Source organism: Nelumbo nucifera, chromosome 4 (genome assembly GCF_055504915.1).
Source record: "Nelumbo nucifera cultivar China Antique chromosome 4, China Antique-T2T, whole genome shotgun sequence".
In the NCBI taxonomy this organism is placed as follows: domain Eukaryota; kingdom Viridiplantae; phylum Streptophyta; class Magnoliopsida; order Proteales; family Nelumbonaceae; genus Nelumbo; species Nelumbo nucifera.
This window is the reverse complement of record NC_142652.1, coordinates 91,749,706-91,765,993: the sequence shown is the minus strand read 5'-3', so window position 1 is coordinate 91,765,993 and position 16,288 is coordinate 91,749,706. Positions and strand designations below refer to the sequence as shown.

At 37.7% G+C, this 16,288-nt stretch overlaps 1 protein-coding gene across 1 annotated transcript in view; it reads right to left on the bottom strand.

Moving 5' to 3' along the window:
• Positions 1-16,288, bottom strand: part of KEU (Sec1/munc18-like (SM) proteins superfamily) — a 56,261-nt gene that overhangs the window by 19,448 nt on the left and 20,525 nt on the right. The window contains exons 4-7 of the mRNA XM_010278288.3: positions 12,905-12,983; positions 5,904-5,954; positions 5,709-5,805; positions 5,491-5,523 (exon numbers count right to left, since the gene is read on the bottom strand). Of these exons, the coding sequence (XP_010276590.1) occupies positions 5,491-5,523; positions 5,709-5,805; positions 5,904-5,954; positions 12,905-12,983 (260 nt within the window). The remainder of the gene's footprint in view (positions 1-5,490; positions 5,524-5,708; positions 5,806-5,903; positions 5,955-12,904; positions 12,984-16,288) is intronic.

Here is a 16,288-nt window from a genome sequence, read left to right as displayed (position 1 = left end):
AATACATTCAACTAATAGGACTGTCCACCCTAATCTAGAACCAATTACATAGTAGCCCAAAAGAGTTGCTGCCTCGAAACCCCTTGTTGATCAGCATTAGGCCCTGTTTGGATAGACTTTTATAAAGTACTTTTGTACTTTCAAAAGTACAAAAGTATGAAAAGTACGATATAGGGTTTGTATTGTATACTTTATGCTTCTGCTTTCATACTTTTCAAAAGTACGAAAACCCCCAAAAGCACGAAGTCAGCTTTTTATACTTTGTGGTTTTGGCAAAATAGTGCTTTCGTTTTTGTGTGAACAGGTGGTCACGTGTGACCACCCTCCGATAAAACTCTTGACCCTACCACTGCTCGTCGCTGCTGGAGTTGGACCGCTATGCCAGTCTCAGACCACCAAACCACCGGAAACCATCACCGGAAGCACAATAAAGTAAGTCTATATGCTCCTTGTTTAGTTAGGACATCCACCAAACCATTTGTTGTCCTTTTTACCCATCCAAACTGAGTTAAACCTCCTTGCAAGTAGGTCAGTTTCTCTCAGTGTTTTAAAAGCGCAAGGGCCAATTTGCGCCTGAGGCGCAAGGCGCAAAGTGAGGCGCGCACCTTTCTAAGAAAGGCGCAAAATTACAAAAAAAAAAACTAAAAATCAAAAAAAAAGTCAGAAAATTCAAAAAAAAATCAAAAAATATTAAACATAGTGTTAATAAAAAATATAAACTTAAATTTTAAAATAAATGTTTTAAAAAACCTATTATTTAAAATTAAAGTACATAAACATAACATGTAAAGCGTATTCAAATGAAAATTTAAAAATAAAAGCAAACATATAAAGCATTTTCTAGCATGTAAAACCCACAATCTTTTTTTCTCCTTAATTGCATTGCTCCAAGTAGCTAATGTGATGTAAAACATATTGCATTCTTGATTCTATGAATCACCTTTGTACCACACCCCTCGAGGCAAGCCCGAACAAGTCTATGATAGGGTCTGAAATTCTTATTTCTCACATAAAAAATAATGATTTTATAACTTTCATTGCCTTTTAAGAAGATATTTTATTGCAAAGAATGAATGAACAACATTAGCAAATAGGGAGTTCTCTTCTTTTAATTTGATATTTGTTTCTGTTCTGCACACCTACAACCTGAGTTTTTTTTTTTTTTGATCAATAACTTTAAAAAGATTTCATTAATTAGAAAACATTAGGATACAACAAGAAGTTGTGAAAGAAATCAGCTTTAGTAAGCTGACTCGGGACAGAATTACAAATGTGCCCAAAACATGTGTTCTTTTCTTTTTTTGATGAATGATAATAAATTTATTAATTCAGAAGCAGATTTAGAGTGAGTTCATACAACATCCCAGGGAGAGGCGCGAGCTGCAGCCCCTCCTTGAATCTTACAAGTAAACTAGGAAAGAAAAGCAAGAATCATAACTGAGCCCAAAACAATTCTTCCCTATTTACCCCTTGCTTAGCTAACACATCTGACAAAGTATTTGCTGATCTCCCCACCCACTGTACAGTGACCAATATATTCCTTGTCAACCAACTAAATTTCTTCATTTCATTCTTGTAACACCACATAGCCTCTTCAGGATTTTTCAACCAACCCACCACCACTTTGGAATCCCCCTCGATTGTTAGGTGTTGTACCCCCAGTTGGTTTGCAAATTGCACCCCTTATACAGCAGCTAAAAGTTCTGCCCTGATGGAGTCCCCAATTCCCAAGGGACCTGAGTAGAGCAACAAAATCTCTCCCTTCTCATTTCTCAAAGCACCCCCCATTCCAGATAATCCTGGATTACCCATGCTACTTCCATCAAAGTTCAACTTTAGTGAGCCTTCGGATGGAGGAGACCAGTTTGTAATTGATTTGTCCTTTAGAGATGAAAACCTTGCTACTGCTGACCAATTTCTCCAAAGGTCTTTAAAGGAGAACTGATGAAAGATTTCCAAGGTCTTCAGCCAAAGTATTGCCCTATTTAACACACAGTCTTTCAATTCCTGACTGCTCCTTTCCTTTTCTTGAAAAATTCTAATATTCCTTTCTTCCCAAAGAGTCCAAATCAAGGCAACACAAGCACATCTCCACATAATTCTCCCTATTGTTGTAGGCCAATAAAAGGTAGAATGGTTGAAGAGCATGTGAATTTCTGCTGGTAGACTCCAACTACTCCCAAACAACGAAAGTAGCCAAGCCCAAAGGTCTGCAGAAAAGGGACAAGATATTAATAGGTGGTAACAATCCTCACCGTGAGCTCTACAGAGGATACACCAATTAAGAGAAATACAGAGGAAAGGTCTTCTCTTTTGTAGGTTATCTAGAGTGTTTACTTTCCCATGGAATACTTCCCAACAAAACGCCATAATTTTTTGGGGAACTGGCCTGCACCAAACTTCTTTTGACGAAAAGGGTTGGTGAGTAAAAAGTTGAGAGATGGACTTGAAGAAAGAAGCACAAGTGAATGTTCCATTGGGTCTAAGAGTCCATACCCTCTTATCTGGCTTGGAGGGATCCAAACAAACCTGATTAAGACAACCAAGCAAAACAGAAAGATATTCAATTTCATCATCCCTAAGTCCTCTACGAAACCCAAAATCCCAAGTAGAATCTAAGGGTGTTCCCAAAGGTGAGACAAATTTTGAGACCACCTCTTTTTTGTACAAAAAAACAGAAGGGAACAGATCCTTTAAAGGTGTGTCTCCTACCCAAATATCCTCCCAAAATGGACAGAGTTGCCAGAACAAACTTCATACCTGATAAAATTGAGGAATTGAGGAAGGGTGTTGTGAATGGCCTTCCAAGGTGTTGCTAGGTTAGCTTGCCTTGATACACCAGCATCCCATCCATTCTCTGACCTCCCATGAATGCTTCCCACCACCTCATGCCACAATCTCTCTCTTTCCAATGGCCATCGCCACAACCATTTCCCTAACAGAGCTTGATTTTTTCTAGTTACCCTCCCAAGTCCCAAACCCCCCTCTTCTTTACTTCTGCACACAATTTCCCAATTAACCAAGTGATCCTTTTTTTCTTGTCTCAGCTCCCATAAGAAATCTCTCGTCAACTTCTCCAGTTTCCTAGCTTGCCTAACTAGTATCCTAAAAACAGACAAAAAATAGGTAGGTAAGTTAGCCAAGGTAGCTCTTATTAGGGTAATTCCTCTTCCATGAGGCTAATCTCTTCTCAAACTTTTCTATCACTGGGGTCCAAAATCTACTCTCCCTAGGATTTGCCCCTAAAGGAAGCCCTAAAAATGACATAGGCCAAGCAGAGGTGGAACACTCAAGACACTCCGCAATAGCCTCGACCTCCCCTACCTCCAAATTTATACCCGCTATGTAGCTCTCTTCCAAATTTATTCTCAAATTAGAAATACTTTCAAATCCTTTGATTAGCTCCTTTAGGTTTGCTACCTTTTCGCTAAAACCTCCTTCACAAAAGATCATTAGGTCATCTGCAAACTGAAGGTGGGTGACCGGGACTTGGTGTCTCCCTATTCTCCAACCCCTAATGGCATCTTCATTGTCAGCCTTAGTAATGATCCTACTAATCACATCAGCTACTAAGGTAAAAAGGAAGGGTGAGAGTGGATCCCCTTGCCTGACACCCCTGCAAACTGGAAAAAAGTCCCTCACCATACCATTTACCATAATAGAGTAGTGACAAGTACTGATACACCCAAAAATCCAACTACACCACTTGTCCCCAAACATATGTGTTCTTTGAACCCCCTGCTTTGCTAAACTATCTGCCAAACTGTTAGCAGATATCCTAACCCGTTCCACCTAGATTGACATGTTCCTTGACATCCATTTAAGTCTTCGGAAATCATTCTTCAACTTCCATATCACCCCTTCCCCTTTCTGCAACCATTTTATCACAGTTTTTGAGTCTCCCTCGATGATTAGTCTATTAATACCCAACTATTTAGCCTTCTCAACCCCATATGCTGCAGTTAGAAACTCTACCCCTGCCACATCACCCTCCTCCACAGGACCGGAGTACAGCACAATAATGAGTCTATTTTCATCTCTAATGCCCCCCCCCCCAATGCCTTAAGGGCCTGGGTTACCCTTGCCACATCACCCTCCTCCACAGGACCGGAGTACAGCACAATAATGAGTCTATTTTCATCTCTAATGCCCCCCCCCAATGCCTTAAGGGCCTGGGTTACCCAAACTCCCATCAAAGTTCAGCTTCTTCCAACCATCTGTTGAAGGAGACCATGCCTCAAAAAATTGTTGTTTCATAGATGAGGAGGCAGCAATAAGTCCCCAAACCATGAAAAAGTCTTCGACCTTAAAAGTTGAAAACAATTTCAACCTGAGTTTAGTTGCAAGAATAGTGCCAAATCACAAAGGTCCTACATCAATCTTCTTAAAAAGCAATTAAAACAATAAAATCATTATTTTTTGTGTGAAAACTAAGAATTTAAAACCCCAACAAAGACTTGTTTGGACTTGCCTCGAGGGGCGTGGCACAAAGGCGGCTTGTAGAATCAGGAATGTAATATGTCACATTAGCTACTTGAAGTAATGTAATATTGTAATTGAGAAAAAAAGAGATTGTGGGTTTTATATGCTTGAAAATGTTTTATATGTTTGATTTAAATTTTAAATTCTTATTTGAATATGTTTTACATGTTATGTTTATGTATTTTAATTTAAGATAATAGGTTTTTTAAAACATTTATTTCAAATTTTAAGTTTATATTTTATTAATATTATTTTTAATAATTTTTTATTTTTTTGTATTTTTTTGAATTTTTTTATTTTTTGACATTTTTTTATTTTTGCACCTTTCTTAAAAAGGTGTGTGCCTCACCTTGCACCTTGCACCTTGCACTTCATGCGCAAATTGACCCATGTGCCTTTTTTGTGCCTTGCGCTTTTAAAACATTGGGCTTACTTGGGATTGATCCTAACAAAAAGACAAAGAAAGAAAAAAAAATGGACCTTAAGATAAGTTATGAGATTCTTGCAATAGATTCTAAATAAACTGAGTAACCATGTATAGTTTTGAGTGGTATTTAGGTGTGGTCCAGAGTTTCATTTTTGTAAGCTTTTTGTCGGTTGTTTCGGGTTGGTGACGCTACAAGTTGGGTGTTTGGTGTTTGTCATGTGCAATTTGGGTGCAAGTTTAGTTTGTGGGGGCTTTGAAAATTGTTTCATCGGGGCCTGGTTAGTGTGTTAAGTCTTCATGGTTTGGTGTTTTGTGTTTTGGTGGGTTTTGCCTGGTTTGAGTTGTGGTGGGTTGGTGTTTTTTTTGGGTGTAGGGTTATTTATTCTTCTCTAGGGTGGCTTCTTGTCACCTTTCTCATAATCTTCTTTTTCTTTTACAAAATTTTTATTTACTATCAAAAAAAGATGGCCTTCACAGAATTGCTGTGATCTCTAATTATTTTGATTCATGAAAATCCCTCAGCCCCCATATTGTTTAAATTAGGCAACAAATTGTATAATGGCAAGGGCATAAACAAATACCTGGCTGTCTATCGCAAAATACTCCAAATTGAACTGCATGTTTCACCAAAACAAGGAGAAAATCAGTAGCCAGTATATCAGACTTTTCAATAATAAATAATAAAACAAAATTTGAAATATACTGAATGAAGACCAACAAATGAAAACAGTTGGAATAAATTATTAATCCACTAAAAAGACATGAAATTGCAAAACCAAATGAAAAGAGATAATTTAACCTCTCTCAATGCACCTATGCGAGGTAAAACAATAGTATCATCTTTTATGCATGTAACTAATTCTCGTGGAGTAGGCGAACTGAAGAAAACAAATGCCCTGAAACAGAAAAATATAACTTAAACTAAGTATGAGAGTTTATTTAAGATAGTAAGTGAACTAGATCCACAGAAACATAATGTAAAGCCTGCACATACTTCTTGTACAAAGGCGATGGTCCTGACATGTCAGACAAGAACATGACAACACTGCAAGTTTCCAAAAAACAGAGTTAGAAAAAAATGCAACCATCCTTTCACCTATGTAGCATATGTAATACCAATTTTCATGTCTTGAATGTTTTGAAACCATAAATTGCAAGGCAATGCTACAACAAAAGGTTATGGTGCTGAACTGTGACACAAGATTAAAAGAAAACAAACGGTAACACTGAAGACCCTGATAGTTTCCTTTTCTTTATAGTCAACAGAAAAAGATCATGATAGAAATTGCAGAAAACAGAGAAACATCATAATGAAAAGAGAATTATGTTAAATGCAAGAAATGATATAGACAATTAGAGATTGAGATTGTACACAATACTAGAGGTGTCAAATCAAGAGCAGCAATTCCAATTTCATACTTGGATTTTACATGGCCGGAAATAAAAGTTTTGAAAAAGAGACAGCAAAATTTCAACTTTATGGTAAAGAGAAATTCCTAAAAACAGAGAGATAAAGAGAAATTGAAAGATATAAATATCTTTCTATTTTCTCTCTTTTCATATTTCACCTATACCTTGCTATTAATTTTTTCCTCTTCTATTTCTCTCAATTCAGAATCCTATTTATCACCCTGGTTTAACCAAAGTTGGTGAAATTTTCTTTTGTAATTTGTACCAATATTGTTCTGATTACCCATGAAACCAGAACTGAGGTACTGAAATTTCAAGAATCCTGACATTTATATCAATGTTTTCTCTTCACACTCCCACCTCAAGGTTATAAGACAAAATATCTCCAATGTAAGTGGGCTGACTGTTGTGGACAAGGTGTAGATGAGATTGGTGGTAGAGAACGAAGTTGTCAAGGCGATGCCTAGGCCACAAGGCACCCTTTGAGGCTCGCCTCACCTAATCACCAAGTAGTCTTGTACTATGTATTATAAAATACTTTTTTATTCTTTGTTTTTTGGCATTATAATTATAATTATAGGCACTATTAAACTAAAATATTCATTTTGTGTATTTGTGTACTAATTTCTTTTTATTATTTTCTTGTTGGTGTTGATGAGATTGGTGGTGGAGATTAGAGAACAAGGTGGTGGTAGTGGAAATTAAACAGGTGGTGGTATGTCAGCAATTGTGGAGGCCAGGAAAAATAAAGGCGGTAGTGGTACAGGTACATTAGTGGAAAGGAAGGCAGTAGTGCCAAAACTTTTGTACATCATTTAGATGTCCGAAATTAATTCACTAATCATAGGCAGCTATTTTGATGGCTGAGATTGGGGGAGGTGGTTTACATAAGTGAACTGATGGAAGTGACAAATAAACTAGTGGTGGTCTGGAGATAAATCAAAAGTGGTAGTGATGTCTTATTTTGGTAAATGGCAAATATTATATGTCCTACCAAGTTGTAATTCTAGTCCACTTTGATGGACTAGAATTTAGGGTTATTTTCATGCATTATTGGATTTACATTCTTTATCAAATATCAATAACAGAAATTCATTAGAAATGTAAAAACATAATTACAAGATTAGTAGAGATACTTTCTTAATTCTCCACAAAGAATTTGCTGTTACAATTGAGCCCAAGACAAATGATTCCTTCCCACCCCTTTGTTTTGCTAATACATTGGCAAACCCATTAGTAGTTCTTTTAATCCAACTAAATTTCACATCCATATTTTGTGTCAGCCACTTGAATCTCTTCTTTTCATTATTAAAAATCCAGAAACCCTTTTCTTCCTTTTGCAACCACTGCACAACTAGCTTTGAATCACCTACTATAATCAGCTTTCTTACTTTCATGTCCTTTACCTTTTGCAGCCCCTCCATGACAGCCATAACCTCAGCCCTTAAGTTACCTACTCCAATTGGGCAATAAAATAGACCAATAATTCAGCCTTCACCGTCTCTAAACACCTCTCCAATAACAGAGGGACCAAGGTTACCTGCACTACTCCCATCAAAATTCATCTTGTGTAGTCAATCATTGGTGGAGACCAAGTAGGGCTTGTATTGGACTTATGACAATCAGAACTAACCACTTCCTTCCAAATTTCCATGATGTCAACTGTTGAGAAATTTTCAAGCATCTCCATAGACTTTACCCAATGAACCACTCTCACCATGATGGTTTCTATGACAACCTCTCTAGTTCTTTCCTTATCTGAAAACAGTCATGAATTCCTTTCTTCCCAAAGGGTCCAGCTCACTGCAGCCCCTACACATTCCCATAACAGCCTTGCATTATTGGATTTACATATATAAGCTGAAATCTTGGTATAGACAAAGGTTCAAAATGGTCTGGGAATTGTCTCTACATCGCCTCATTCAGGAAAAGGTAAGGAAGACACCTTTTTGCTCTTTGGAGAGAGAAAGAGTTAGTTGAGTGCATCTCCCTCAGTCATATTTTGTTGGAGCAAAAGTGTGCTTTGGAAGTATGCTACTTTGTTTCCTTCTTTTTCTCTGAGTTTAATATGGGGAAGAGTTCTGAGAGTAAACAACCAAAGGAGGTGGGTGCTGATTTTCTCAACTACGAGTACAGATCAAGTCCTAGTGCTGATCCCTGAGGATGGTGGGGAAGATCAGTGAAGGATCCACAGTCCTGTTCAGTCTCAATTCCTACCCCGGAGGGGAAGAGATTAGAAGAGGATGAGGGAAGAACTAAACGAAAAAGACAATTTGTTGGGAGATCGAAAATTTATAATTGCAGAAGAATTTACAGAACAAGACCTCTATCAGAGACTGTTGTTGAAAGGAGTCAAGATGGTGTTTCTTCATCAGATGAGGAGGGAAGCCTAAGTGAGGAAGATGAGGAAGAAGATTGTATAGATGAGACTCATCAGATTGACAAAGATGTTGATATAACTAAGGTTGTAAACATGGCTGTGGAGGTAAATAAAGCTCTAGGCTTGTTTGTTTTGGGAGGTCAGTCTTTTACTAGGAGGATGTTCAAAGAACTGGAGGAACGCTAAGCGTTGCCTGTTAGGGAGAGTGATGAAGATTTTCATGTGCATTCACCAATCACCACTAATCAATGAAGGCCACAATAATTTAACTACTAGTCTGGAAGAGGATGTTAGCGAAAAGACCAAAGCTTTGGTGGATGCCTAGTTATTCAAGAAAAATACAGTGCTGGAACTGGAAAGAATTAATGAGAATCCCTCTTGCTTGTTGGAATACTGAAAGAAAGTTTTAGCAAATAGAAGATTTAAAAAACAGAGAAAACAGTGAGACATTCTGGTTTCAAAGGCTTTTGATAGACCAAGAGGTAGCCTCTTTGGGATTAAACCAAGAAAACCGCTAGAAGCTTTTAGTGATCAGTGATTTAGAGGATGAAAAGATTGTGAGTGGTTTTGGTGCTGGTTTTTTGAGGGAGGTTGTTGCTTTATAATGGCTTTGAAGAGAATGGTTTGTGCTGTCTTTGAGGTTGAATTTTTCTGAGTTGCTTGCTCTTTGGTTGTTGTGGTTTATGATTTTAGTGGTCTTTTAGGCTTTTGAGTTTTGGTGTTATTGTTGAGTCCCGGCTGGTTTGGTCTCTTGTTTTAGGAGCTGGAGTTGCCCTTTTTCTTCTCTATCGGGTGATTTTGGGCTGCTCCCCTTTTGTACTCTCTTTTTCCTTTTTAATAAATTATATTTCTATTACCAAAAAAATATGGATGGCTGAGTTTTTTTTAACAGCAACAAGATTACATTAAATTAGATTAAAACAATACAATTTAGGGTCAGGGTTTATTTACCATGCCACCCTTTACATTGCTAATAAATCCAAATGACAGCTCTACCCAGAAAAGATATTCCCTAAAAACCCCTTTCTTGGCCAATGAATCAACCATCTCATTTGTAGTTCTCTTCACCCAACTAAAAGTGGCCCCCACTGCCCCACCTCCTTTGTGATACTCTCAATTTCTCTTAGATTTTCCTATAACTCCAAGCTCCAGGGTTGCTACTACTCATCCCAGAAATTACCAATTCTGAGTCACCCTTCACCTCCACATCATGATACCCAAGTTGTTTAGTTATCCCCATTCCTTATGGTGCCATCACTAGCTTTTAATGAGTCCCCAACCCCTATCAGACCTGAGTACAACGCCACCACCTTCCCCTTGAATCCCTAAACACCCCCCCAATACCTGAAGCGCCTAGGTTGCCTAATGAGCTTCCATCAAAGTTCAACATTCATTTAGAGGCAACTTTCACTCCATCAAAATTTTTATCTTTTATTGTGGAAGAGTTTGCTACTTCTTTGGGTTGTGTTAGATCATCCCCACCCAGGTATGTGTATTGGTTTTGTTTTGAATACTAACACCTCTCCCATGCTTGATACAGATTCACCAGTCTCCCAACCATTACCACTAGAGAAGTAATATATTGCTGGGCAGGGAGAAGAGGTTGAGAAAGGAGAAGATGTGATGAAGGAATTAAAGGGGAAGAATAGGAAGGAAGGAGAACAGATTTGGAGATTAATATGTGGCATGCTTGAGGGGATAAAAAAGAAGGATTGGAGGAGGAAATCGATCAAGACATACATCAAGAGAATCACAAAGATGATGGAATAGGAGAATAGCAGAGAAAAAAACAAACTCTTTTCACTTCTTTCTCCTCAAACTCCCTCTCAAGACAAATTCTATTCCCCTCAGAGAAAACCTATCCATCCCAATTATCTCTTCAGTTACCACCAGCACCTTAACCTATCAAGGTAACTTTTAGGGTTGCAGTTTGGGAAAACCAAGCAAGTCAAGCTTAAGAGGAGCATCCATGAAAAGCCAACAGAAACATAAAGGCTATTGTTTCAGGGGTTCATTCACCATGGGAAATCTACAACAGTATAACTGTTTGCTGTATTGCAGGGGTTGAAGATTGGCCATGTCTTATTTACAGAAACCTGGTAGTGGAAGAGGGTTCAAAAATAGTAAGAAAAACTCCATAGTTGGCCATGGAATTGCAGGCAACATTCATATTAACACAGGGATCATTTAACAGCTTAGCTGATATGATACCTGGCAGTCCTGGCTTATCTTTCAAAAGGTGGTGAGGTGGTGTTCAGTACATCATGTACTGATATTAATTCTTTTTCATACATAAATGAAGTTTGGTTTCGCCCTTTCATCAGATTTGATCTGTGCTCAGGTAATAAAATTCTGTTTCGGGAGGATCTTTGGCTTGGGAACACCCTCCTTAAGAACAGATTCCCGGTAATATATTCTCTTACCCTAAATAAATCCAAAGTCATTTCCTCTTTCTATGTATCTGGGGGGACCTGACAGTAGAATTTGGACAGAATCCTATTCAGGGGCCTTCTCTTGTTCCTCTTTTTTCAATGCCCTAATTCAGCCTTCTACTGCGCATGTCTCCTTTCCTACTAAACAAGTGCGATGTACTCCTGTTCCACCAAAGGTTAGGGCTTTTAGCTGGGAAGTGGCTCTCCAAAAGATCAACACTATGGATGTACTTCAAAGAAAAAGGCCAGATTGGTGCCTTTCCCCACATGTCTGTTGCCTTTGCTTAAGAAGTGGGGAGATGGTGACTCATCTTTTGATTTCTTGTCCTTTTGCTTCTTATTTGTGAGATTGGTTCTCTTCTCTTTTTGGTTGCAGATGGAATCCCCCCTCGTGTGTGCTGAATCTCTTTGACCCTAGCTTCTTTTGGCAACCAAAGAAAAGAGGCAGGGTAATGTGGAGAATAACAAGTGCAGCCGTCCTTTGGTCAATTTGGGAAGAGAGAAATAATAGGATTTTCCAAGGGCAAGAAAAATCCAAAGAAGCACTTGTTGAGGCCATTACCATCAAGATTCTTCATTGGTTGAAAGTGCAACAACTTTTCAAGGACCTCTCCTCAGCTGACTTAATTAGAAATTGGAGCTCTATAGCTGTCTCCTCTCCCTTCTCCCTTGTAATTCAAGAGGTTTGGTTACCACTGTCTTAGTTCAGGGTGAAATTAAACTTTGATGGAAGCTCATTAGGTAATCCGGGCCCGTCGGGAGTTGGGGGTGTCTTCAGAAATTAGGAAGGAAGAGTTTTGGCCCTTTACTCGGGCCCAATTAGGGTGGAAGATTCCTTGAGGGCAGAAGTCATGGACTTACTTCAAGGACTGAAATTGGCAAAACAATGGGATATGCAACACTTAGAAGTGGAAGAAGACTCCAAGCTGGTAATAGGGTGGATGCAATCTAGAAACTTGGGAGTATGGTCACTTTGACAGCCTCTAAGAGAGATGTTTAGCTTAGCAAGGGAACCTGGGGTGAAATTTAATTGGGTAAGGTCAGCAAATGGAATGGCTGACACATTAGCTAAGCAAGGAGTTATTAGGGAGACTTTGTTTTGGGCTTGTTTGTAAGACTTCTATTCTGTTTTTCCATCCATCCTTTGGGTGGTGATAACTGTACTCTCCTTTTAATATCTTTAATGAAAGTTAACATTTCTTATCAAAATAAATAAATAAATGAAATTTGGTTATCAATCAAAAGAACAAAAGGTTGAGTTCAGTTGAGTGAGTTATCTCATTGTAGAAAATTGGTCGCATACATTTTTATATGTTTAAACCTTAATCTTGGACAAATAGAGGATGTCAAAAATAAATATTCATGCAACAACTTTGAGCTTAGCAAAAAACTTGTCAATAAGCTAGTCAGGTAAGTACTAAATTGCCTGCACAGAGCAATTGCTCTTTTCACTACAAATAAGACCTAAAGATATGATTTTGTATTTATCAACATATGTTATGCTTCCTCCAATTTACTTTGCAGTCTAAAATAGCTTATGTCCAAATTTTGTTTAAGAATCACTGTGGTACCCCAACTTTTGTGACATGAGAAGGAAGGGAAACAAAAAGGGAACATATTCACTTTGGACCAAGCTAAGCGATTTACAATACTTCATAAAGGATAGAAAAAGGAAAGCATCACACAACCTGTAAATGTTAGAAAACAAATATATAGATCATCTTTAATGGGAACTAGAAAAATGCATATCAACAGCAAAGCTAAGGGAAATACTTCTCCTTTGTTGGCTGGATGAAGTAAATAGCGTCCATGGAGGGCAGTGGTTGCCTTCGTCTGTAAATGTCTTCCACCACTGCAAGAAGCATTTGAAAAGTTTGAAAAATAGTTAACTTAATAAGAAACAAATGCTAGAAACACAAAAATGACATATTTTTAGTACAGATTTCCATGTAAAAATCAAAACAAAGAGGTAAAATATCCATCTGTCTAGAACTCAATGGAGACTCTTAACAGATAAACCAATGTTAGGATAATGATGAGATAAGATGTCCTCTAGTGACTCATGATATTTCAAATCAATGTAATATAGCTAATTGCAGCAATTGCAATTATCAAATGACCCCATCGACTCACAATTGTCAGAGCATCCCAATAGATAGTTGCCAAAATTTTACAATTTATGATATGGTCCACAATAGTAATCTTGAGTCCCAAGAATAAGGGACTTCAATTTGAATCTTATCACGGAATCCTTCCTAAAAACAAAACAAAAAAAAAACAAAAGCATTTTATGATTACTATGTTAATCTTATGTTTCACTTTGTGAATCTCATGATTTGTCTTCCCCCGCTCATGTGATTCATATCAATTTTAACAGGATTTAGTTCTATACTTTCATCATTTTTTTAGTTTACACGATGAACTATTCTTAAAACCCTTACTAGAGTAACAATTATTTGGTTATTTAAAACCCTGTTATAGATCTTATTAACTTTATTTTCCACCATATGTAGGAGAAAGAAATACTATGTGTGTTACTTGACTTTGAAGCCAATGTTGCCTATACCACCTTAAGGATTTAGTGCACAAGTGATTAGCTTTGTTGTATTAATTATGTGGTGGATCTTTTTTTTGGTAATAAATAAAAAGAAAACTATTATTAGAAGGGAGAGAGATAAACAAACAGGTGACAAGATATCACCCCCAAAATAACACCCAAAATCCACCAAAACACAACCCTTCATCCCTATTTTTTAATTACAGAAGAAACAAAGGCAACAAAAAGCCAAGAGGACAAAACAAATCCCAGAACCCAATCAAGACCCAGAAACCCTTTTAATAGGGTTGGTCCTTGCAATAACATTCACCTCAGAAATCCTCTTCAGACCTTTCTTCATTCAAGAGATATCTCTCCTCCAGGTCCTTGAACAGCTTCCTTGTCATTCTTCCCCTCCTAGCACCCAAAATCCTAAAGCCTTGTTTGCTTAACAGCAGTTTCCACTACCTTGTCCGCATCTACTTTCTTTTCTACCTTTCTTAGTTTGTCCAACAACTCTCCCTCCTCTTCTTGCTCCTCATTAGAATTGTCTTCCTCTGAGATCTCATTTTCCTCACCTTTTTTCTCTTCGCCTGGGTTGTCTCAATGTTTTAAAAGCGTAGGGCGCAAAAAAAAAAGCATAAGGGCCAATTTGCGCCTAAGGCGCAAAGCGAGGTGCATGCCTTTTTGAAGTATGGCGTAAAAATACAAAAAACAAAAAGCTAAAAATCAAAAGAAAAGTCAGAAAATTCAAAAAATGCCAAAAAAATAAAAAATGCAAAAATTCAAAAAAACATAATATTAATAAAAAATATAAACTTAAAATTTGAAATAAATGTTTTAAAAAACCTATTATCTAAAATTAAAATACATAAACATAACATGTAAAGCGTATTCAAATGAAAATTTAAAAATAAAAACAAACATATAAAGCATTTTCAAGCATGTAAAACCCACAATCTCTTTTTTTCCTCAATTGCATTAGTTCAAGTAGCTAATGTGATGTAAAACATATTGCATTCTTGATTCTATGAGTCACCTTTGTACCACGCCTGCACCTTTTGAAAGGGGTGCGCCTAGGACCTAGGCGAGGCACATACCCTAAAATGTGCCTTGCCTGTGCGCCTAGGCGTGCCTTTTAAATCACTGGGTTGTCTTCCCCTGAACCAACTTCCTGTCTCCTTTCCTCCACCTCTCTTTGCAAGGAACTTTTTAATTGACTTTTATGAAGTCCCACATCCTCAATTTAAACCTCAAACTTTGACTTATCATGGACACAACTTCCAGCAAAGATCTTTTCTTTAATTTTGGTCTTTGAAGACCTTCTCTTATACATACTCTTGAATTTTCTACAAGGACCATCCCCAAAAAATGCCTTCCTTCAATCGATGTCAAACTTTTGTAACATGAACTAATTGTCCATTGTTGGAATTTTGGCCTTTCTCAACACAATCTCAATTCTCAAAGGATTAATGTTCCCTTCTAACATATTTTTGTCTTTCCTTCCTAAATCCACCCCTAACTAGCCAATAAAAACCTATGCGGACAGTAGGATGATTTAGTGAGACCCCTTGCCCCAGAGGAAGTTCATTGTCGATGGAGCAAACTTTTCCTTCTTTTTTCGTATTCAAGTCGCTGACATCAAAGATCAAAACTGAGTCTTCAGTGGTCAAATCCAAAGTCATTCTTAGCTCATTAAGTAAAATGCTGGCCTCCTAGTTTTTCTCTCTAACCCTACCTGCATCTTCCAAACATATTTGCTCCTCGTGTTCTATCCTGTTATTCTGTACTTCCCTCTGCAACTCCCCTAAAGTATCTCCAACGGATGCACAACAGTTAACCTCAAACAAAATGCCAAGACACTGTTTGTTGTTCTAGGGCTCAAGAGATTCTGGGAGCCCACCTGCAACCAAAGAGAGAAGACAACCAAGACCAAATAAATAACACAAAAGGGCATGAGATTAATAAGTGTGAGATCGTCTCACCAAAACCCAAGAAAAGACTACAAACATGGGGTGAGGCAAGGTTCAAAGTTTTGATACGTATCAGGCTGTATCAGTCGATATGTATCGTATCGGGGGGTAGACGGGCCTTAAACTGACCCCTCTAAACCAGATTGAAAAATAAAAACTAAAAAAAAGAAAAAACGAGCCTCAATACAGGTCGATACGCCAGTAGTATCGACTGTGTCGATATTTTGAACCTTGGGGTGAGGCACATATTTGACCTCTTTTATTGTAATAAATCCAAGGTATTAAGGCAGCATTTGGCAAGTCTTTCCATGTGGTCTTCTGGGCTTCAGCAAGCTCAAAAAACCAAAATTTTGTCTTTTTTCATTTGGTAACCAAAATCCAAAAAAACAAGAAGACGTGTGTGGAAAAACTCAAAAAGACCAAAAACATTGAATTTCAGGAAGCTTCAATTAAAGCTTTCTAGTCTTTTTGCATGATATATAGCCTCTAAATGCGTTTCTAAAAGCCCGATAGACCGTGCCGCTTACCAAACGGTCTTTGTCTTTAAGGACAAGACCCCAAAAGCTCAATATGTCTTTTGGCCATCTAAGCTGCTAGAAGATCTTTATAAAAAGACTTGGCAAACGACATCTAATTTTTTGGAGTACC